Consider the following 24,245-nt stretch of genomic DNA (forward strand, 5'->3'; position numbering starts at 1 on the left):
AACAAAGGCATCCAGTGTTGCCTCTCACAGGGAGGATTGTCACATGAGCACTTTCAAGGCATGGGTCAGAATGGATCTAGTGATTCAGTGCAAGTCCTACAGACCTGGCACTGGGATCGACTGACATCTTAGGGGTAATCCAGTGCAGCTCTGCTGGAATCTGTCTCCCACCGCCAACTGCCTTCCTGGAGGAGGTGGGTGTGACTGTGGCAGGCCATCCATCCAGCCCCTTTCTGGGCACATGCAGCTATTAAAAGGCCACCTTCCTCCCATCATCCTGCAGCTGGCTTCTCACACCCTATGGCTCTGGTGGGTCCCCCTGCACAGGGTCCCAGCGGTGGCTGTTCTCAGTGGACTTGAGTTTCAGTTCTGTTTTCTTAGGGGCACTTCCCCCTCTGAGTACTTTCCAGAATGTCTGCAGTTCTCTTAAAGGGACCAGGAGCCCTGGCTGGGGATTTTGCCTCTTCCCTTGCTTCCTGCATACTTTCTCTGAATACTGTATGAGATTTAGCAAACTTGTTAGGGTTTTGTCTTGTGCTGGACTCATCAGAAAGTCCTTGATTTTTGTTCCACACTGTTAAGCCACCTTCGCCACTCTTCCCGTGTTCATAATGTGGTTTTAAAGATGTCCAGGCGCAGGAAGACTGTACTGCGCTACACAGTATTTGAATAACTAGACTTCACAGCTACTAAGTTACAGGCACTAATTGACATGCCAGTCTTTAATAATGCAGGGGACATATTGACCCTAGAAGATGTAGCTGAATTCCTCAGGGCAGCTCTTCTGATGTGCTCTAAGTCATCACTAGGTTAAGTGTAGAGAGTCTTCTCTTGCTCCCTTCTTGGCTTCCTCTTCTACCTTCCTTCCTTTTACAAGAGGCTGTTCACATTCCTGCTGTGTTCTTGCGTTAAGTTAGTGCCCTTAGCAGCATGGCTTCAGTAGATCTTCCTGGATTGTGGATGTACCTGTGCTGTCCAATTCTGCATCCACTAGGCATGTGTGGCTGTTGAGCACTTGGCTGATATTAATTTTACTTTTAATTAAAGGGAAACGGCCTCGTGTTTCTGACTGGGCAGAGCAGCCTTAGAGGCTAGTTGAGGAAATAAGTCTTATCTATGAGGTGGGGGAAAGGTGCCATTGGTCTTTCAAGTGTGGGCATAAAAGGAGTGCCTGGGCATGGTGCCACCTCCCATAACGGGTTTCCATTTCTGATTCTCATGAGCTCCAGTTTGACTTCTCACTGCTTCTTGCACATCTCTACCTGCCCGCTGGAAAGATTTCAAATTCAGGAAGCCCAGGTTCTTGATTTCTCTTAGCCCAGCATTTGCTCTTCTTCCCTCACTTCCTAGCAGCTAAGCGCATCAGACTTCAGTGGGTTCCTTTTCTCTGCCGTTCAGGCCAGTTTGCCCTGCTGTTTTCCCAGAGTGACTCGGGAGCTAGTCCTGTCCTCCATCCCAGGACCCTGCCAGGTGCACAGCAGACTGCAGAATTCCTGTCCCTGTCCTCTCTGGGCTCATCCTCTTCGGCCTGCCCTCTGCTCCTGTGGCTGATCTGCTGAGGTCTGCCCCGCACCACCTGCAGGATGACACTGCTTCTCCTGCATGCCCGCCCCTCCCAGTGTGTCCACTTGTTCTTTTTGTCTGGAAGTTTGCTCCTCCCATTTCCTCATTCTTAGACCCTGCTCAAACATTTAACTCTGGGGCTTCCCTAACTTTCCAGCCTATTTCCCTCTCCCCATCCTGCCCATGTACAGTAATTTTTTCCTCTTGGGGGTTCCTGTAGAACATCATCCATCACTGTTACCAATTTTTTTCTGTCATATTTCAGTTACTTGTATGTGTTTTCATCAGTCTGCTTTTTATTACTGCAATGAAATACCTAAGATAGTTCACTTATAAAGAGAAGAGATTTATTTTGGTTCACGGTCTTGGAGATTTCAATTCATGGCCAATGGCCCCATTGCTTTGGGCCTGTGGCAGCACAGTAGGTCCTGGTGGGAGCACCAGCAGAGTCGAGCCATTCCCCTCATGGCTGGGAAGTAAAAGGAGAGGAAGGGGTGGGCTGGGGTCCCATTATCCCCATTGAGTCTACACTCCCAATGACCTAAGACCTCCCACTAGGCCCTACCTCTTAAAATTTCTACCACCTCCAATAACACCAAGCTGGGATCAAGCCTCCAGTACACAGCTTTGCTGGATGTGGCAGGTGCCACCTGCAGGAGTGTTCTCTGTATGTGGAAGGTGAGTTCCTGTGGGCCTGCCCTCTGTCTCATTGGCTCATTATTGCTGTACTGCTTTCAGAAAGAAACAGGTGCTTTGGGTGGAATCACTGCTTAGACAGGAGCAGACCCCTGGGGATATATAGGTGTTGAATGCAGGTACCAGGAAGAAAAGCATTGGGTCCTCGTGACTTGCACAGGTAGTTCTTGTAGGCAGCAAGTAGAGCCTGTGGTGATGAGTTCTCGGTGCCAAGTCAAGAAGTTTTAATGTAATCCATTAGTTCATTGGGAGGCTCCACTGGAGCATTGGAGAGGGGACATTTTAAGAAGATTGGGCTCATGGTAGCAAGTAAACTAGGATGGAGAGAAGCTGCTTCAAATAAACAACAGTTACACAAAGTCTGGCACTTAACAGATGCTCAGTTTTTGAAAGAATGGACAAATGAGATTATGCTAGCTGGGGTTGAACCATCCTGCCATTAGTGATAACATAAATTGAAGCCCTGGAATAGAGAAGGGGACAGATTTGGAGTTATGTTAATGGCAAATGTAAATTTCTTAGCTACATTCTACTTTTTCCTGGATATTTTTCCCCAAAATTTCATGCTTTTGAATGTCATGTATCCTAGATTTTCTGGAGTTGCCTTAGTTTCATCGTCACCATCTGGACAGGCTGTCCTGGTCCTGGGCTCTGTCATTTTCCCCCTCCTCCTTTGTTCTCTGCACAGGTACCTTAAGCCTCTCCTCCACAGGCTTTAAGAGGTGCGGGTGGTGCTTGTTGTAAGCCCCGAGGGCAGGGAGTGATTCCTCTTTCGGGTGCTCCCTGTATGTTATGGGGCATTTTTGTTGAACTGTTACCAGATGGTCAAATTAGAGGACCAGGAGAGATTTTTGGAGAGATGCAGCAGTGGAGGGCTGGGGAGCCCACTAAGAGTGAAGAGTGGAACAGGTTTTGAGGGCAGGATGGGGTCGAGAAGATGGGGTGGGTAGGTCAGGTAAGATTTGGAGATGATGGGAATGTGGATAGGGGATAGGGCAGTATAGGTTTTTTTGTTTTGACTTAGGCAGAGAATTTTATGTATGATACTACAGTGACAAATACATATCATTATACATTTGTACAAACCCATAGAAAGCACAACACCAACAGTGAATCTGAACATGCGTATGCACTGTACCTGATTCTGATGTGTTGACGTGTGGGCCCGTTACTGGTGACAAGTGCGCCACTGGGAAGGACATTGAGCTGGAGGGGGGGCTGTGTTTTTTGGGGCAAGAAGCACATGGGAAATCTGTGCTGCCCACTCACTTTTGCCATGAACCTAAAACTGCTCTAAAAACAGTCTTAAAAAAATCCATGAAGCCAGGTATAATGGTGCATGCCTGTAATCCCAGCTGCTTGGGAGGCTGAACGGAACGATTGGAAGCTCAAAAGCCAGCCTCAGCAATTTAGCAAGGCCCTGAGTCTAAATAAAAAATAAAAAGGGCTGGGGATGTGACTCGGTGGTTAAAGCGCCCCTGGGCTCAATCCCCAATTCCAAAAACAAACCCAAACATATTGTGTGAGTGTGAGTGTGAGTGTGTGTGTGTGTGTGTGTGTGTGTGTGTGTGTGTGTGTAACAGGATCCTGTCTTGGGGTTGGGGTGAGAATGCCTAGATTGGGAAGAATAAGGGTACCTTCTTTGTAGTGGGCACTTTCCATATGTTACCTTATTAACTTGAAACAAAGTTACATGGGCAGCACACACACCATTTACATATTTCTGTGGTCCAACAAAATACTTCTGAAAGTAGTATTTACTGTGAGTATGCAGGTGTTTAGAATATACAAGGTAAAAACATAAATTTAGAGGGGAATGGCCAAGATACTGAGATCCCCGACTTAAGACTTCATGTCCAGGAAGAAAGCTGGTGTATGTACAACCAGGGTTCACGGTGGCTCCCTGTGGTGGAAGAACATGATTTTCCCATCCTGATATCCCCCTCTTTTGGGGGAGAGTAGCTGCCATTGTAGGAAAAGATGAAAACGTAAGTTCCAGAGTCAGAAGAGGCGGCAAATCTCAGTGTTTGAGTTTAAACTTGAAAGAGATTGACCATCAGGACCATTTTGATGATGATGTATCACAGAGGCTTTGTGGTTGGGTGTGGGAATCTTTTGCCTAATATAAGGAGCAGGGATGCTGGGGTTCCAGATGCCTGTCGCACAGATGAACCAGAGTCCCGCCCGTTTCTACGTGTACACCTTATTTATTAGTATGCTGTGTCGTGCGTGGCTTGGGCACCTTATCTTGTCTGCCTGTATTGATAAAAACATTAGAAAATCTTTTGGTAAAGAAAAGCACATTTCAAGTGCACAGAACCAACCCTGTTACATAACAGCAGTGCAAAACAATAGGTCACTAACCAGAAGAGACACAGCCACTGGGCTTGGCCTAGCCTCTTCTCTGCCTGCTCCTTTTGAGTTGTACAGCCAGTCTAAGAATAATATTTTTATTGTCCAAGCCAAGCCACCTTAATTAAATATTTGATTCTACTGGAGTCATAAACGGGGATCAAAATATCATGCATAGATTTTATGAAAGTAATTAAATGCTCCAGAAAGTTCAGTGGCTCAGCATGGGGCCCACTGCTTGTGATAAATTAGTCACACACCTTGTCATGTGTTTCCTTACCAAGTGACCTTTGCTGCTTATCTGTATTTACGCTTGTCATTTTGAGGAAACGATCTCTTTGCTGTGTGTATAAAAACTTTTTACAGAGTGACACACTCTGTGGACTTCAGACAGGAATGAAACTTCCTGCAACAGCTACTTGTAAACAGTAAGTACTCAATAAATGCTCTCTTCTCTTCACTTCCCAGCTGTTGCCTGTAGATTACATAAATCGGCTCCTATTCGGCATCTTTCAAACATGCAACTCTATACCTTTGAGTTGGCCATATAAAAATAACTTACAGGTTGAATTTTCTCATGACAGAAATGCTTATTGCGGTAAGCCTGGATGATCCAAAATTTTTATTTTTCTTAGGTTTCTATGAAAGTTTATTTTTGGTGCTGAAGATTGAACCCAGAGGCCTCATGCATGCTAGGAAAGCACATTTTGTCCCCTAAAAACAACTCCAGCTGAAAGTTTAGTTTTTCAAAAAAAAATTCTGATGTTTCAGAAGGAAACACTGCAAATACACAAAAGTAAATTATCATTATTCAGAGGCCATCACTATTACCATTATCCTTTCCAGACCTTTGACTTAGAGATGACAGCAACCTTTGGTTTCAGGTGGGACTGACTAGAAGTCTGCTGGCAGCTCATGCCCTCAGAGGGTGGTAGGTCATTTTGGGGTGTAGGTGCTCTGCTCTACTGGCTTCCTGAGGTCCCCCCTCTTGAGTACCTTCTCCACTGAGCAGAGGGGTTGGGCTGAGACAGAAGATATTGAGTTTAACTGGCTTATGGCCAGAGGAAAAGCCTATCATTTTAGTCCCCAAAGGACTTCCCTTAGCTGCAAGGAAGCTGGGAAACAGAGTCCAGCTGCGTCCAAGTGCAAAGGGGACACAGCTTCTTGTACTTTGGCTGTAAATCAGAATTTTAAACTAGACGCTTTATTTTGAACCTGTTGTTGCAGACTGAGTCTGGTCCTCCCTGTCTGCACCCCTCAGAAGCTGCGGGGTCTCTGCCCAGCTCTTCCGCCTGCTGCTGTCCTTCCCTGTAGCCCATTTCCCGCCCAGCCACAGCGGTACTTGTCAGACTGTATCACCCCCAGGTCTGAAAACTTTCCCCACGATGGTTGGAATGGTGTCCACCTTCCCCCGGGGCTGCCCGTCTGCTCTCGGCCCCTCCGCTGTCCTTCACCCACTGGGTGCTCCCTCACTGGCCTCTCCCTGGGATGCTGGGCCAGGCCTGCGTCAGCCCACCCGAGCCTCCTGTCTCATCTCATCACTCTGCTGCCTAAGGTCTTGGCTTGAGTCCTCATGGGAGACCTTTCTTGTCACATCGTCCTGAATTTCCTGCCCCCTCTGCCTAGGTGCTGCCACTAGCTGCCTGGTGGTCTCCAAGCGCTTGGGCCACCAGCTGCCATCTTGCGTGCTTGGTTTGCATCATGTGGTGGACTCTGAGCAGGAGCTCGGTCTGATTTACATGTATGTCCCCAGGTACGGTGTCAGTAATTACTTGTGGGATAGAGGAATGTTACCATGGGTTCTTGCACGTTTTTGGTGACAGTGTTATGCCCCTTTGCAGGGAATGAGCCCTTACGATAGAGGAGCTTTTAGGTGCTTTTTCAATTATGAAGGTGCTTTGGTGAGTGTTCTTTTTCTAGTCGTTTTGTTGGGTTTTTTGCTCCTATCTGGCCTTCTTGGGATTGATTTCTAAATGAGGTTTTATTTACTGGAAGGGTTGGGTGTGTGTGACATTATAAGGTTTTTGGTGTGTGTTGCCATTTGCCCTTTGAGAAGACTGCTGGCTCTCAAGCCCCCCACATAGTTGGGAGCCCTCGTGGGTTTCTGCTGGGAGTGGAGGTGAGAGGCGTCCCGTCTTTGTCATTGCTGTGCCCTTACATCTTAGAGTCTAGGGTGGACAGTTTTTTCTTATAGTAAACAAATGAATTGATTTATCTTAGAAAAATTCTAGTTATTCCTTCACTTAAATTTCTTTTTCTTCACCTATTCGTGTAAATGTTACGTGACTGCCTGCAGGAAGAACCAGGGCTGTATCTGCCCTGTCCCAGTATGGCCACCCAACATCAGTGTGAACTTGGGGAATCTGGGGGTCAGCTGCATGTAGTCCTTCAAATTCAGGCCGGGTTTGGTTGAGTCCTGGACCAAATCTGAGGAAAGTTCAACACACCACCCAGGATTTCTGCAAATTGCAAGAAAGAGGCAGTGTGGTGTGGGATCAACTGTACCTTGCTTTCCATCCTACAAACTGCCCTTTCCAAGTCCTCTCAGGTCAGTCATAAATGCAAGGCTGTGCTGTTCAGGAAGAACCAGGGTTGTAACTGCAGTGGCCACAGCAGGAGTTGCTACTTCTCAGGTCTCTTAGCTGCTCCTCTTCAAGGCCCATTTCTCCTTCCTGCTGCCAGCTCAAGCATCTGCTCCTTCAGCCAGCATGGGACAGGGAGGTGGGACAGGGAGGCTTGGGTGGGCTCAGACCCATCACCTCCTTAACAGTCCCCACCCACTCCTGCACAGTGTCTAGGAGGTTGCTGGCTGGAGTATTTGTAATTAGGCTTGTTTTTCTCTGGAAATTTCCCGTCATCCTTTTCATTTCATTGATTCTGTTTCTCAAGTCAAATCCAAATCCCTTTGCCTGGCAGACCAGCGTTTCCTCTTAACCATCCACCTGTGGTTGTCAATGCTGTGGGTACTAGGAAGCCACTGACACTCCCCAGCTGTGCAAAAAAAAAAACTCCACACAGATGTGCTGCCCAATTTTGACCCGTACATAAAATAGTACTTGGACTGTGCCAGCCATTGATCAGAACCACTGTGGGAGGATCATGATTGACATCTGGGTACAACTTGCAGAGAAACAGAAAATGTTAAGCACCTCCATGTGCTTCACATCCCATGCTGATGAGAGATCGGTGACCTTTGGCCTGTGTGTGTACAGAGAAAGAAATGTCAGTGCTTAAAGGAACCAGGGGATCAGCACTTTAACCCTGTGACATTTTTGTAAGCCTGTGGACACACAGTCGTGCTATGGTAGGGCTGTGTTTCAGTTGTCCCTGACTTGTCTGGTTTTGCTTTGCATCTCTTAATCCTTTCATGGGGCCTGTCAAACTTGAATCCACACAAGGGTAGAAGGGGGATTGGGAAAAGCACAGATGAGTTGAGAGTGTTGTGTTAAATCATTTGTACTGCCCACACATTTGTTCATGGGCAGCTTTGTGTCTGCAGATGGTTGGGTGGATGGTTGAATCCTGGAGCATAAATGACTGCACATGCTCCCGTTGATGCATGATCTGTAGCTGATTGGCAAAGGCCCTGCATCCTGTTCTCTCCTTGTTTTATTTTTGCCCTGCCTTTAATCTTCTTCAACATGGCTTGATAATTATTACCTTCAAATTATATAATTTTTCTTTTCCTCACCTAGGTCTTGACTAAACGTATTAGACATCTGAATTGCTGATGCTTCTCTTGATGATCAGCACTTGTTTCCAAGGATCCTTCTCTAGCATTTTTTTTTTTATCTCGTTTCTTTTGCAGACTTGGCTAGAACTACCATCTACCAGTTCTACACTGGTGGAAGTCTCTAGCATGACCAGGTGTTTTTCCCATTTATCTATTTTGCCATCTGATTGTCTCATAAGCACCTTGGACTTGGAGCTCTGCTAAAATTGATGTTAACAGTTAGTGACCCAAACTGGAAATGAGATTTATTTTGGACTTTTATCACCCACCACCTCCTAGGCCATCACGACATTAGAGTCCTATATTGTTGGTCTGCTTGTCACCTCTGATAGGCCCAGGAACAGATATGTATTTTTTATTTCAAGGTCAATTTCAATGCCAGTGTATAGGAGCTGCAAGGAAATAGTAATAGAGTGGACTAACAAATGGGTGAACCAACACTCTTCTGGCTTCTGAGATGATTTGGGACAGTTGCTATTCAGGATGATACTTTTTTATGTAGTTTTATTGAAAAAAGGGATTGCTTTTGCTTGCTGACACCAAATATTTTGAAAATTTGAAAAGCAGTGATTTTTGAGAGAATTTTTTTTAACCATAGAAAACTTTCAGTCCTTTATCCCATGCCACACTTAACAGACTTATGACATTTGTTACCGGGTTGTTCTTGGACTTTTATGTGGGTAGTTCCATGTCTGTGGTTCTGTTCTGGTACAACTGGGAAGCACTTCCTCAAAGGCAGGAATAGTTGACGTTAGTGACCACCTCTTGGAACGAAACATGGGCTTCGCTTGCTGGCCGTCTCCATCTCTGGAGCCCTGGCATCTTGGAGTTGCTGCACTTCTTTCTGGACCTCACTGTAAGGAAGAGTGGTGTCTGCTCCAGGCGCCCCATTCTCTGTGCCAGGGCTGCACTAGGCAGAAGTCACGGCCTTGAAAGTTGGGTGCAAGAGTGCAGTACATCGAAGATCGGGGTTTTTTTTAACTTTTTTTCTCTCTCCAACAGGGAGAATCCCGTATTCTCAGAGTAAAAGTTGTTTCTGGAATTGATCTCGCCAAAAAGGATATCTTTGGAGCCAGGTACGTGTGATTTATTTGTTTGGGTGGGCTTCTGTAGAGCGTAGCGTACTTCTCTAATTTGGATGTATGTCAGAACCACCTGGAGGGATTTTTTTCCCCCCAGGGGCCACCAGCAGAGGTTGACAGGTTGCCTAGTGCTGTTGCATCTAGCCCAGGGCCACATTTGCACAGGGGTCTAACCGTGCATCCCAAGGGCAGTTAGCAGACTCCTCCTCTGGGTGGGCCCATTACATGAGGAAGTTAGAGTCTATGGCTGTGGAAATTTTTACCCTGAGGAGAGAGAGACAGTTTAGAAATGTGACTGCTTACAGTGACATCCGTGGATTCAGCCAACCTCCAGCCAAACATATTTGTGCAAAATCAATTATGTCAGTACTGACCACATCATTATTCCCTAAATAATATGGTATAACTATTTAACAGCACTTGTGATGGGTATTATAAATAATCTGAGTTAATGATGAGTTAAAGTATACAGGAGCATGTGCATAGGTTATATGCAAATACTACACCATTTTGTATCAGGGATTTGAGCATCTGCCATGAGGGGTCCTGGAACAAGTCCCCCAGGGATGCTAAGGGATGGCTGTATTTTTTTTTTTCCTCCTAGCTTTGGGAAACATGAAAGTGTCATTTTTGTTCCTGTGAGAACTGGATATCCTTGATGTGTATAGTTCAAGGGAAGAGATTTGGTGATGACTATGCTATTTACCAGGGGCAACAGCCGTAGCTTTCCGGTTGTTTGACCACCACCTCTGCCCCCCAGTTCTATATGTAATATTCACATACTTTATAATCCACCCTTTTGTCCTGCTGGACTCTGATGTGTGGCCTCCAGTTAGTGCACTGGTGGCCAGGTGAGGGTGAAGCCACTTGAAAGTAGGAATGAACTGGGTTTGGGACAACACATCATTTGAGCTTTAGACCCAGGAGGACATCAGAGATGGTCTTGTCCTGCCTTCCCATTTTATGGTTGACGGAGCTCAAGTTCAGAAGCTCTTTGCCCAGGTCACACAAGCCAGGGTGCTGGAAGACTGACCAGAACAACCTGCCTATCCCTGCCCAGGGCTCTGGTCAGTCTGTGGCAGTGGTCTGGCTTATCGTGGGTTTCTCAGGGCAGGTGGCTGCTGAATAGTCTAATCGGGTTACTGGTTTCTTCCTGTTGGCCCCTATGCTGTGGCCCTTGGTGACTGCTGGTTATAGGGCCTCCACCTGATGCAGGAGCCTTGGAGTAAGGAGGCCCCTTTCTGTCTGTCATCCCCACATGCCCCAACAGAAGTCCATGCCACCAGTGGTCACACCTCTACTGTCTGATCTGCCTTTTAGTTTTGTCAAAGAATTTGTAAGTTACTAGAATGACACCTAGAGAAATTACAAAGAAATCCAATTGAAACAATATTGGTAAAATTCTTAAAATACCCCTGTGCCTGTGTGTGCCTCAGGTGACAAGTGGAGGGTTAGCTCCTGGAGTGGTGTCACAGGGGACCTCCCGTCTTGAGTGTAGGCTTGACACTGACAGCAGCCCCCTGGAGGGCCCTTCCCATGGGACAGTGAAGTCACTCTTAGGCACAGGCAGGCCAGAGTGGGACGGAGGCAGGAGAGTCCCTGCTTCCACTCTTCCCACGTAGAGCAGCGCTTCCTGCTGGTTTCGGGCCACTCCTCACCCCTGAAGTGAAACGCCATTTCCTGGGATTCAGTCTGCAGTGGGCACTAGGGTTTAGGATTCACAGGTGTATATCTGGTGGCTTTCTAACTTTTTTTTTTGCTGGTCTCTCTGTTGCTAAATTAAAAATGTACTGGACACAGACATCTCACATTTTTCTGTCTTTCACCTCTTAACAGAGCACCAAGAACTAGAGCAGAAACATTAAATTTTTTTTTTTCAAACATTTACACGATTACTAGCAGTTGTGCTGTTAGGTTAAAAATGCCTGTTACTGGTGGCGCACGCCCATGATTCCAGTAGTGAGCGAGGCTGAGGCAGTAGCATCGTGAGTTTCAAACCAGCCTCAGCAACTTGGGCCCTAAGCAACTCGGATCCTGTCTCTAAATAAAACATAGAAAAGGGGGTGGGGTGCGGCTCTGTAGTTAAGTGCCTCTGAATTCAATCCCCAGTACTCCCCTCCCCAAAAAGCCTATTGCTTTCACTCTTCCCAGTAAAGTTCATTATTTGAAAGAAGTTGGATTTAGATAATCTTGATATGTTTTTAAAAGTTGATTAATTTTCTTTTGCATTTTTATCCAAACTTCTTCAAAAACAAAATGGATTCAGATTGGGTTTCTCTGCCTACTGTGAAGGTGTGAGGTTGAAATCGTAGGGGAATGAGGCTCAGAATCTTAGAGTTGAGCAAGTTTCAGCCTTGAAGTTTTATTCTCTGGGTTTTTTAGGGATAGGGTGAAAAAAGAGCTGTCCTCCAAGATGTTAATTAGAAAGACAAATCGTGCTTTGGCCTTATGCATCCATTGGCAGAAAGTGAGCCAGAAGCTGAACCCTCTTTCTGTCCCTCCTTTTCTGAGGTTAGTGAGAGGAAACCCACACCTCCCTGCCTGCCTTCCTCCTTCCCTCTCCTCCTCTCTCAGGTGTCGGCCGACTTTCAGGTGCTACTGTTCTTTAAGGACCTGTTTGCTGATGAGTGAGCTAAATCTGAGGGGTTGGTGCAGTGTGGATTAGTGCCATGTTGGCACTCACTCTGGGGTCACAGGGGTGGCACCAGCTATTACCTTTTATTTGGCCTGATGACCTTAATGCTGCCTTTGGTAAAGCCTTTAAAACCACCCGTGTCATAGTGCACTCTGTAGAACAGGGAACGACCCTTTCCTCAGACAGGCATGTGAGACTCGGGAAGGAACCCAAAGTAACTGCAGTTGACAGGCAGTTCTGAGGTGCTCTAAGTTGGTGGTCACCAGCGAAGGAGGTTCTGTAGTGTTTCTGCCATCCACAGTGTCCTTCAGAGCCTAGACCAGCAAGTCTCCCCTCGCCCCAGCCTACCCCCCAAGTATTCTGTCCCCCTCGTGTGTCTCTAGGTGCCTCTGCCTGCCCTGGCAGAAGGGGGGTGGGGAGGAGGAGGGGGGGCGTGCTCGTGGGTAGTGCTGTCAGGATCCTGGATGTGGTGGAGGCCTGGGTCTGCAGCCTCTGGGCTCCTTTTGTGTCTCCAAGGGAGGTTATTTGGTCCCTTGGCCTGAGGTAGGGCCAGAGTATGATGGTTGAATTTTATTGACGGGGGGGCAGCTGGGGAGGATGGAGCATTTCATGGCTACTTGCCCTTCCAGGGTGGTGGTGGGGGGCTGCCGGATGCCCATCTGGGGTGGGAGTGTGTGGGGTGCTGGGGCCCCCTCAGCTGAGGTGACTGGTCCTCCCTTGAGAGGCCTGTGTCTGAAGTGCCCTTATTTTTGTCTCTCTGGGCCCCAGTCCCGTGCTTAAGATGCCGGATCATCTTCCACCTTCCCTCCAGCAAAGTCCGACTTGATTAAAGGCACCTTTGTTCAGAGGAGACCTGATAGTTGAGTTGCGGCCCTGCCTGAATGGTGGAGTTGGCACACTCGGAGGGCAGCAGTGGTGGTGAAGGACGGTCCCCTTTGGCCACACCTGGAGGTTGAGAAAGGGCAGTCGTTATGGTCATACATCTAAACTGGAACTCTGGAAGAAGTGCCACGTTGGGTGGGTGTTAGGGAGTGAGGTGTAAGTTGAGGTTCTGGTGACTCTGGATCAGAGTCTTCCAGTCTTGACTTCCAAGCCATGAAAAGATGTTATTTTTTTTTTTTCCAAAAAGTTTTTGAAACGATGCTGAGCAAGGGAAAATTAAACCCTTTAAAAGAACAGACTGAGTAAAGTGCTGTTAATCGTCAAAAGGGAGGTAGATCCCACTGCACAGGAGCATTGCGGGCCCCCACACAGCCTCCTTTCCCCTGAAATTTTGCTCCAGCTGTTCTCTACCCGAGACCATCCTCATACCTCGCCCAGGTCACGGTGGTGCCTTTGATGCCTTGGCCTTCAGTGCTCAGTTGGCCAGTCCTCCTCTCCTTGAGCATTCAAGTCTCCTCCTGGTCTCTAGCAGGTTACTTCCTGTCTTTGTGGTACCCATAATTCCTGGGCAGCACTGGGCATAGTTCTTCGTGGACTTGATTTGTTTACACTAATTTCTTATTTTGTTATTTTTTTTTGAGAGAATTTTTTAATATTTTTTAGTTTTTGGCAGACACAACATCTTTGTATGTGGTGCTGAGGATCGAACCCGGGCCACACGCATGCCAGGCGAGCGCGCTACCGCTTGAGCCACATCCCCAGCCCCTATACTAATTTCTTATAATTGTTTTATAGTTGTTCCTAAAGTAGATCATTAGCTCCTGGTGGCCAGAATTGCATCATTCTTACTTTTTATCTTCCAGGCACTTAGTGGGTCCTCAAGAAGTGATCACCAAGGGTACAAGAAGTGGGTGCTGGCCTCTCTTCTTTCCTTCCTTTCCTACTCTTGTCATGAAAACTCACCATTCTCTAAATGTGAAGTTGCCTCTTCTTTCCTTAGCTGTTTTCCCCCCTCCGTCTGAAATCTGCACATGTGCTTTCTGGCAGCTACTCACTCATCTTGCAAGGGCCAGTTCTTGTGGCAGTATACTTGCTGAGGTCCCCTGAGAACAGAACAGTGGCTGCCACTTGGGCTGTGGTGGTTCCACAAGTCTCCTCCTAGTCCCTGTCTTGTCACTGTTTGTAGGCCCAGAGGCTCACTCAGTGGAATGTGGTCAGGGTGTGCTGTGCCCCAGCTGCCGACCTCCTCCTCGTGAGGTGCTGTGGACTTGTCCCCCAGGCATGCAGGGGACGTGCTCTTTCTGATTCTCATGGGGCTTTGTGTGGACCTGCAGAGGAGGCCTTCCCGGGACTCCCATGAAAGGTGAGTGCCGAGAGAGGAAGGGAAGCACCCGAGAAAAGAACCTTGGGCACTCGGGGGATGGCAGGCAGGAAAGGTCTCCATCTGCTGCTAATACTTGTGTAAAATTGCTACCTTATACCCTGAAGGAGCATACTCACTGTGCTAAATTCCAGAGTCTTCTACTGGGGTCATGTGACCAAGCTGGGCTGGGAATGGAAGGTCAGAGCCCTGCACCCAGGGATCAGGACACTGGTGCTGAAGGTCCTCTTGGCTGCCTGCCACCCCACAAAGAAGTGGAGGTGATGAGCCAGGCATCAGCACCAGCTGACCAGGGTGAGCACCAGGACAGTTCCAGGAATGGGGCTAAAGGTTCCGAAACCTCATCAGGAGTTGCAGATGGGGATCAACAGGCCACTTGCCCGAGGGCCTTGTGGGGACTGTCTAGCCAGGCCTGAGCAGAGCCTGAGACCTTGGCAAGGTGGGCCAAGCACACACTCCTACCCGGGGTGGATGAGGTCCACGGTTGACTGAGCTCGCAGTCGACATCCTTTGGGATCTTGGGCTTAACCACCCTGGATTTGATGGGGGCCTCCAGAGCCTGGGCAGGGACGTGGCCTTCCATATTGGCCTGCATGTTTCTCAGGCCTTGTTGTGATTCCTGACAAAATGCATGTTCTCAGGAACTTGGGGTTTACCCCCTCAAGAGACTCGTGGCTTTGTGATCAGGGTTTCTTGATGCCATTTTTGAGATTGGGTGTATGTGCTATGGTTCTTGGAGTGTTGTAACTTGGGGTTCCAGGGAGAGGAATCCAGATGTGGTCTGAACTACTTAGGTAGGAGCTAACTTGATCTCCCCAGTAGCTCTATGCATTAAGTGCTATTCTTCCCATTTTGCAGATAGGGAAACTGAGGTAAGAAAGAATAAGATGTTACCCCTCTACCACCACTAGACTGGAGAACTGGAAACTGAACCATAAGCCTTGGCCCCTCACAAATGTTATTTACAGAATGTTATTGAGTGCTCACAGTTGGCAGGCAACGTGCTGGAACCCAGGGTGATGTCATCAGATCCTGTCTGAACTTTATGAGGTATTAATTGTCTCTATTTGGGTGAGGAAATTGAGAGGTTGTCATTGGCCCAAGGTCAGACAAAGCTGTTAGAAGTGGGGAACAAATTAAGTCCAGACTTACATGGGTTTGATGTCATGCTTTCTCCAGTGATAAGCTGGCGTTCCTCCTGGAAGGCGAGTTCAGGCATTGGTTGGTCATTGAACCAGATGACCATCAGGTTCCCCTTAAAACCGAGATGGATGATATGGTCCTTTTCTTTTGTGAACAGATTTAAGGAAACTGGCCATTGTATTTGATATCTGACCAAGCTTTTTAAACTGGAAATACTATGAATCATTATGTTTATAATAGATACTTTGTCAAGTAAGATCTGAAAGATTTTCTTCTAAACTTAGGGGATCTTTTCAGGTTTCAGACTGTCTTTTCAGTTGCACTTTTGTTTCTAGATGTTCAGCTTTCTGCTATAGGTGTAAGCAGGGACAGGATAGGTCATTTTATTGCAATTTTAGTATAACCTTCTCTGTCTTTTCCTCAGTGACAGTCGGTTTTCATTTGAGGTTATAAAAGATGCATTTAAGACTAAAGCTACTCCTTAACATGTAGCAGTGGTGGATAAGGCAGACCCACTGCAGAACTCCGTGCCCTCCTGGAAAGCGTTGCAGGACATTGTTCCATAGCTCATTGCATGCGGTGAGCCCTGAGCATCATGTTAGACCTGTTTGAGTTGCCATCCATTCTTTCTTTTGGCAGCTCCCAGGGGATTTGAAGTTTAAAACACACATTGAAGGCATTGGGAAGATGGCCAAAAAAAAAAAAAAAAAAAACCTTGTGTCTCCTAGTGACTGAGAGTAAAAGGGCCTCAATGCTACATGATGCTGGTCTGTGGCCAGCTGACAATGGTTTGCTTTATCTAGATTCCAGGTGGTACAATTTTGCTGTTAGCTTCATCAGTTATCCCCCCAGGTATTCAAAAGTGAATTGTACACATCATGGTAATTAGTCCCTAAATACTTCAGTCTACTTAACAATAAATAAATACCCCCCCAACTTATTTCTATATAACTAGAGAACTGTTTTCATAAAATTAAAAATAATTGCCTAGTGGACAGTATTACCAGATATGTTATCTGTGTTCTCCCAAATGTCGCTAAAATGCCTCTTGTATCTGAGCTGTTGAAATTCAGCTAAGAATCATGTTTTGCACTTAATTGGTAGGTCTGTTCAGAGTCTTGGCCTAAAACGGTTTTTCTCCTTTCCCCTCTTTGAAATGACTGAGAGGTAGGTTGTGTTACTTTCCAAATTCGATCGTTTCCTGATAATATTATCAGTTAATGAATCAATGTGTTCTTCTTTCCCATGTGTTTCCTGCTTATTAGACCTTGCATCTAAAAGTTGGATCAAATGCAATTTAAACGTTGGCAGGATGAGTGATAGTGTGTGCACCTGGAAGGACTCGGTGCCCAGTGATGCCGTTATCAGTGGTGCAGAGGTTGATCTCTGGTTAACCTGGGGGTGGTCTGATTCCACCAGTGTCAAATTACAGATTTTTTCCCCAGATGACCAGCAAGTAATTGGTGAAGAGATGTATTCACATTATAAACATGTAAAGTGTAATTAATCAATTAGTTAATTATGGTAGTGCTGGGGCTTGAATCCAGAGCCTCACACATGCTAGGCCAGTGCTGTATCACTGAGCTTCACCCCCAATCCCTACATGTAAATTTTAATTTTTTTTTTCTCCTAAAGGTTTACAAATCGTTATTTTCCTTTGCTTAAAAAAAAAAAAAAAAAGTAAATCCTCTCCTGGGAAAACCTCAAGGTTGTGTTTTGAAGTTCCTTCTCTCAACCATAAACACTTTTGGGACAGTGCTCAGGCTGGAGTGTACAGAGCATCAGTCCCTGTGGATTAGACAGAATCTACTGATGGGTTTATTTGGACAGTGGAGCAGCAGCAGCCGAAACCCTGAGCCAACATTTTGGGAGATGCTGTATTAAACATCTGTATTTCAGGTTTTGGGAGAATCTTGCTGATGCAGACACATGGGCTGGCAGCTGGATGTGGGCGTGGGGGTGGATAAGTGCTGGAATCGGGTAGAACTGAGCCCCTGGGGTCACCGAGGGCCCCATGGCTCCTGTCTTATATGCAGCCAGCTTCCCTCAGGCCAGGGGGTCCCTTGAGGGATGGGCCTGCATTTGGTTTTGTGCCCTGTACAAGATCTTCTTTAGCAATTAGAGCCGACTTCTTTTCCTCTCCCATGGCAGAGCACCTTGCAATATGCAGAGCCCTGTTGGTGATCTGTGGCCCTTGCCAAGTTTCCCTCTCTCTCCAGAGGCCTGTTTGAGCAGCTGAGCTGTCTAGGGCATTGCTGAGAATCACAACACCAACCAACACTAATAGCCTCTGGGCCAAAACGTGTTTGTCTTAAAATCCCTGTTCCAAATAACCCGTACGGTGAGTGACTCACATGAGAGCCCCAGAGAACCCACCTCGGACTGCTCTGTTGTCCCCACTGCGAAATACCAAAATGACACAAAAGGATATTAGCCCTTTCCCCCAAATATAAATTTAAAAAACCTAGCTCCATAACAGCCATGCAGTTGTTTACGTTTGTTTACCCCCTGGCCTTTAAACATGTGAGTACAAGCAGCTTCCTTCTAAAGTGTTTGTCTCAGCTTTCACACCACCCAGCCCACCAGGTTCCTGAGGGAAACATTTGAGGGTGGCAGATGGGTCAATGCACAGGGCAGCGTGTCCCCAGCTTTGTTGGACTCCAAGGCTTGCTGCACTGTAGCCAATGCCAGGACAGTGAGTCCTCTTGACGATCTTGAATCACTGAGGAAACACCGGGCAGTGGCCAGTGGGCAGTAGCTGGGAATGCAGAGAATACGTGCGACCAGTTTTTAAAGATTTCCTCATACATTGGGGTTTGTCGGAGGGGAGGCAGCTCTTGGTGTTGGGTTTGGGAGAACCCCTCTGTCAGAACTGTTTCCCCTCAGTTGCCTCCTGATGCACAACCACACAGGGTCACGGAGGAGGCTTTGCCCCAACGAATGGTTTGAGAATAGAAGGAACATGGTGCATCTCTCGCTCTTCTTTTTTTTCCCCATAGTCTGCACCAAGAATCTTCTTTCAGGAAGATGAGAGTACTTGACACATAGTAGGTGCTTGATAAATTTCACTGACCTGGTCAGAGGAGAGCCAGAGAATATGGAGAAATTCCCGAGTGGCTGCATAGCTGGGGCTTGACCTCACTACCAAGGATAGCGAGAGGAGTGGAGTAGGACTTCTGGGGGTGGCACAGTTGGAGCTGGGTTCCCCTCCCTGACACACTCCAGCATGCTTGGTTCACTTAACCCCTCTCCCCCAGCTGCCTGCCCCCCTTCCCTCCTTGCGTTTACTGTTCAGCTGCCACCTTGTGTCCCCATGCCATCACCCTTGTTATTTGCGTGCCTTCCTGTGTTTCCCTTTTGGGGTTAGGAAGGACCACAAGGAGCAGCTCAAGTGTGAGTAAGGGCAGAGTTGCCAGGTTGAGATGAGTCAGAAGTGAAAGCATTTGGAATGTGTAAGACGAGGAGGAAACATTTATTTTTACAAAGATGGAGCTAGCCCCCAAGCCTGCAGGAACACAGAACAAGGTGCTGTGATAGAGGGTGGCTCTGCTGTGGGAGGCAGAGGGCTGCTGCCCACTCCCCTCCCAAAGTCTGGAAGGGCCACCTTGGCTTGCACCCATTCCCAGCATGAGGCTTCGGGGGGTCTCAGAATGTGACTTTGGGCCTGCGGTACATCTGCATAGTTGAAGGCAAAAACATCCTGCTACATCTGAGAGGCATGCTTTGGGAAGTGCACAATCTAGAATCCATTTGGAAAACACATCGGTGGCATTCCAAAATGTCATTCTCAGATACACATCTTATATGTTGGATTAGGGACTCCTCTAAGAAACAGTCATAGACTTCATAAAACTATTGTTTATATTTGGGGGAAGGGCCAGGAGGATAACAATTTTTTTAGGCTTATAATAATGTGAAAAGTCAGGTTTTTAAGTGGTAAATAAAATGTTTCTGAAGGGCTGTATCTGAATCAGAGGCAAGTGAACTTCTCGTTTTTTTCCATCCCCTACAAAGGGTCAGACAAATAACTGAGGCTTTGTGAGATTTTTATGCTCTCCACCATGACACACAAGCAGCCCGGACAACACATAAACTGTAGGGAAGTTCAGACTTGCTCTTGATAGTTTGAATTGAACCTGCTGAGAAGAACTGATCGTAGGTGAGACACGAGTGCCTTCAGAGTGAAGACCAAAGGCCCGGGGTGAGCTGCCTGTTTGTGCTCAGGTTCAATAGCACAGGGTTGGCCGGGTAGAATGTGCTTGGACCAAGAGGGTCTGAGCTCACAGAAATGGACAGCAGGAACCCAGGCCTGTCCAGATCCTTCATGGCCCTTCTGTGGCAGCATCTTTTCTTTCGAGTGTGAGATAGGACCCCTCTGGGATGAGGTCTTCCTTTCTTTTTTTTTTTTTTTAAATAAATATATTTAATAGGCAATTGTTAGTGAGTATGTAGAAACTCTAGAATATAGTGAAATATTCTTTTAGATACAGGCAAATTTCTTTCTTTTTTTTATTGATTGTTCAAAACATTACAGAGCTCATGATATATCATCTTTCATACATTAGACTCAATTGGGTTTTGAACTCCCATTTTTACCCCAAATACAGATTGCAGAATCACAACTGTTACATACTCACATTATTACATAATGGCATATTAGTGACTGTTGTATTCTGCTACCTTTCCTATCCCCTACTATCCCCCCTCCCCTCCCCTCTCCTCCCATCTTCCCTCTCTACCTCCTCTGCTGTTGTTCAATTCTCTCCCCTTTCCCCCCCCTCCCCCTTGCCCCTCATAACCTCTTATATTTTTGTGTATCATTGAAAGTCTCCTACCATTTCCATATGCTTTCCCTTCTCTCTCCCTTTCTCTCCCCCCATTCGTCTTTGTTTACTATTAGTCTTTTCCTCATGCTCTTCCTTCCTGTTCTGTTCTTAGTTGTTCTCTTTATATCAGAGAAGACATTTGGCATTTGGTTTTTAGGGCTTGGCTAGCTTCACTTAGCATAATCTGCTCTAATGCCATCCATTTCCCTGCAAATTCTATGATTTTGTCATTTCTTAGTGCTGCATAACACTCCATTGTGGTCTTCCTTTCTTTATGGCCAGTTGTTGCACAGAAAGGCAGGCGGGGGTGGGGAGATTAGAATGTTTTCAGGTTTTATGGCTGGCTTCGGGGAGAGGGCTCTGATTTCTGTGTTTGCCTTGGGGAAGAGGAATTCTCATTTCTGTGCCCTGCCTGGAGGGAGAATGAGAGGTGAAGGACTCTAGGCAGGGAGACACCTTGCCTCTCAGGCCCTCACTTTGGAGTATTGTTTTCTGAGCCCCAAACAAAACAAATGGCCAGCCCCTGAGAGTACAAGGCACTGACTTTCTACCACAGGTATGTTTAGAATTGGAAGTGTCAATAGTATGTAGTCAAGACTTCCAAATTCAGCCCTCTCATAGAGCTGCTGATTGGCCAATGACAAACAGTAATTCTGCCGGTATTGACTTTTTTTTTTTTGGCCTGGGGAAGTGGAATTCCTAGATATTGCAGTAGCCTTTTATTTTTATTTATTTTCTGTTCCAGGGTAGCAAGCTTAAAATGTTGCTTATGAAACTTTTGGATATGCACTGTGAACTTTAAGATTCACAAATGAATGCAACTGTAAAATGTTTTGTCTTAGAAAAAAGTAATTATTTTCACTGCTTTGTACATAAAATGCATGAATGATAAATAAAGTTGAATTTGTATGCATACAAGCAGACGCAGATACATAAATTAGTGTATTGCAATTAAAATGTTGCCTGTTTTTCCTCTTGAATATTTCCTAGGCTTATGACCTTTGTGCAAATAATGTTTAATAAGGAATCTACAATGTGTAACTCCTCAGTAAATTATTAAAAGAATTGGCATTCCTGCTGTATAATATCAACACAAACCATAAAAATACCCCTTGACTCTTAGTGTGTGCAGATATTTCTCTGGCATGCAGAGAGGAAGGAGCAATGAGGATACTTCAAGGGTGGTTTTTTGTTTCTGTCCTTGTTGGTATAGGGACATTATTGTGCTTCCCCTTTCACAGAACTGATTATCATTTCAAGTCACTGTTATTTTTAGATGCTGGAAATTAGGCATTCATGGTACGAAAGTAGAGAAGAAGTTGGAAGAAATACCATGTTTAAAGTGACTGGGTGGGATAGCTTCCCTCCCCTCCTCTCAGTCTGGAAGTGATACCATTGGTCATGTGATATATCAGAACTTGCCTTCTTGTACTGATTTGGAGGCTCTTTGAGAACAGTGACTTTAAGGTTGGTTAAAATGATCTTCACTGTTATCTAGTGAGTCTGGATGACAAAACTGTACATTCCTTCTCTGGAGCGTGGTTTACTGGCTCCCCATAGTGTGACTTCATGTTTTCTTGTTATTTAAATATGTACCAGACCATCTTGTTCTGGAAATGAGATGTGAACCAGCGGTGGAGCCACATAATTTAGAAGCATTTGTCCTTACACAGTTTCTTGGCCTGGAATGTCAAAATTTCTAGTACTTCTTTTTTCTTTGTAGGGGAGGTGGGTGGTGGGGATTGAACTGGGGGCACTCAACCACTGAGCCATATCCCCAGTCCTGTTTTGTATTTTAGAGACAGGGCCTTGAAAAGTTGCTAAGGTTGGCTTTGAACTCATGATCCTCTTGCCTTAGCCTCCAGAGCCACTGGGATTACAGGATGTACCAATGAGCCCAGCTTTGTTTTTTTTTTTTTTCTTTTTCTTAATGATCTGTTCATTCAGGCATCCACTCTGGGGAACTGGGAGTTGTCCTGGGCTCTTTTTTTCTTCTGCCACGTGAGCATGGGTTTCTCTCACAAATGGAGACCATTTTCTGCCCCTGGCTGATCCTCTGGTGATGGTCTATGGCCATGGATTAGTGTTGACACAGCCCTCTGTGAAGTCCTCCAGTGCAGCCCTTGCCTTGAGCTCTGAGCAGAGCAGCCCACTCAGTCCTTTGAGAAACTGGGCTGTCCTTCCCCAGTGCCTTGCAGGGCCTATAACATCACCCTCTCCCTTTGCACGACAGACTTGCTCTCGTCCTGTCTCAAGCCCATTTCTCAGGTCTCCATGTGCACTTCCCTAGACATACAGGCCCTGACCTTTGACCTCTCAGCCCATGCAGGTCTCTATGGTGGTGCTTAGGACACATGTTGAGATTTTTCTCTGCACTAGAGTAGTCCCACATTGGCCTAAGGGCACACGTCCATGGCCACCATTGCCCCTCTCATTCCTTGCATGTGCGTGGCAAACTAGTGTTCATTCTTCCAGATCCTTGGTTGTGGTCACCTCGGTAGGTTCTTTCCTGTGGTGCTGTCTCCAAGTGATTTTATATATGCATGTGTGTGCGCGTGCACACATATATCAATCCCTTATTTTTCTCTTTATTATTCTCTAGATATCTTTAAATCCCTCAATTCTTTAAAATACTCAAGTTATAATTTTAAATATCAATTTCTCTCTGGGTTTGTATCACTTCATTTTTAGCTCCTTCCTACTTTAAAGTTAGGAAAAATCCTTCTCTTTTGAAGGAAAGCCCCATGTTTAGCCCCTCTGCCCACAGATTTCACTAGAAGCAGAACTTCTGAAGCCTCTGCCCATGAGGACTGAGTGGCTCTACCTGCTTGGGCTCCACTCAGGTGTATTGGAGTTAGAGCGCCCCCTGGTGGCCGGATCAGCAGGTGCCTTTTTATTCCAGACAGTTAAAATTGTCTCCAAATCTAATCATTGGAGTTTTCTTCAAGGACAGTATTAATTCAAATCCTGTTTGGTTTTGCAGGTGTTTAAGTCATTATCAATAGTGGCACACAAAGTGGAGAGTTATTAAAGCAATTTTTAATTTTCACCTTGTTGGTTTTAAAGGATACACAGCATTGACTATTATCTCCTCTTTTTCCCTTTCTTTCCTCTGCCAAACAATTTGCTGAATTTGTAGACTCATCAAAATGAGATGCCACTCTCCAAAAAGGAATAAGTCTTGAAAAGAAACAACTCTTCAAATTAGAAGACCTTTATATCCCAATATGGTCCCATTGATGGAGTGAACTAGAATGTGTTTTTATATTTAAACTTTTATGGCTCAGAACTTCAACACTGTGCTAGGTTTCTCTAAGAAAGGAATTTTCAAACTGACGTTCATTTTTTAAAATATTTTTCAGTTGTCAGTGGATCTTTATATGTGGTGTTGAGAATTAAACCCAGTGTCCTACACATGCCAGGCAAGCATTCCACCACTGAGTCACAACCCTAGCCCTCTGACATTCTTTTACAAATATATTTTTTAGTTGTAGATGGACATAACACCTTTATTTTATTCATTAGTTTTTTATGTGGTGCTGAGGATTGAACCCAGTATCTTGAGTCCAGCACGCTACCACAGTTACAACCCCAAATTCAGAAAAATAATAGTTATGTGGTTGCCTATACCTGACTGTTTATGGGAACAGGTGTGGGTCATCTCAGAAGAATTTCAATTTGGTTTGGGAATAAAAAAAATTGATTTGTATATGGTTCTGAGGTTATAGGTGTTTTCAGAACTATAGAGAAACTGAGCTGCCTATGACATAAAAAGAGGCCCAGGGGATGTTAGGAAGGGCTCTAAGAGTTTTTTCTATACATCTTGTAGCTCACTTTGCAATAATGTACATAGTATTACTCTTCACATTGACATTAACATCAAAGAATGATAGCAATTTTTTAAAAAAGATTTCATATTTTTAATGCAAGTATGGCTAAGTTTCTGCCTGGT

General features: G+C 45.9%; 1 protein-coding gene across 2 annotated transcripts in view; it reads left to right on the plus strand.

The window, feature by feature from the left end:
• Window positions 1-24,245, plus strand: part of NEDD4L (NEDD4 like E3 ubiquitin protein ligase) — a 303,382-nt gene that overhangs the window by 89,584 nt on the left and 189,553 nt on the right. For both annotated transcript variants that reach the window (XM_081263107.1, XM_081263099.1), the window contains exon 2: window positions 9,347-9,420. In XM_081263107.1, the coding sequence (XP_081119233.1) occupies window positions 9,347-9,420 (74 nt within the window). The remainder of the gene's footprint in view (window positions 1-9,346; window positions 9,421-24,245) is intronic.

This window comes from Spermophilus citellus (genome assembly GCF_964194105.1).
Source record: "Spermophilus citellus genome assembly, chromosome: 12".
NCBI lineage: Eukaryota > Metazoa > Chordata > Mammalia > Rodentia > Sciuridae > Spermophilus > Spermophilus citellus.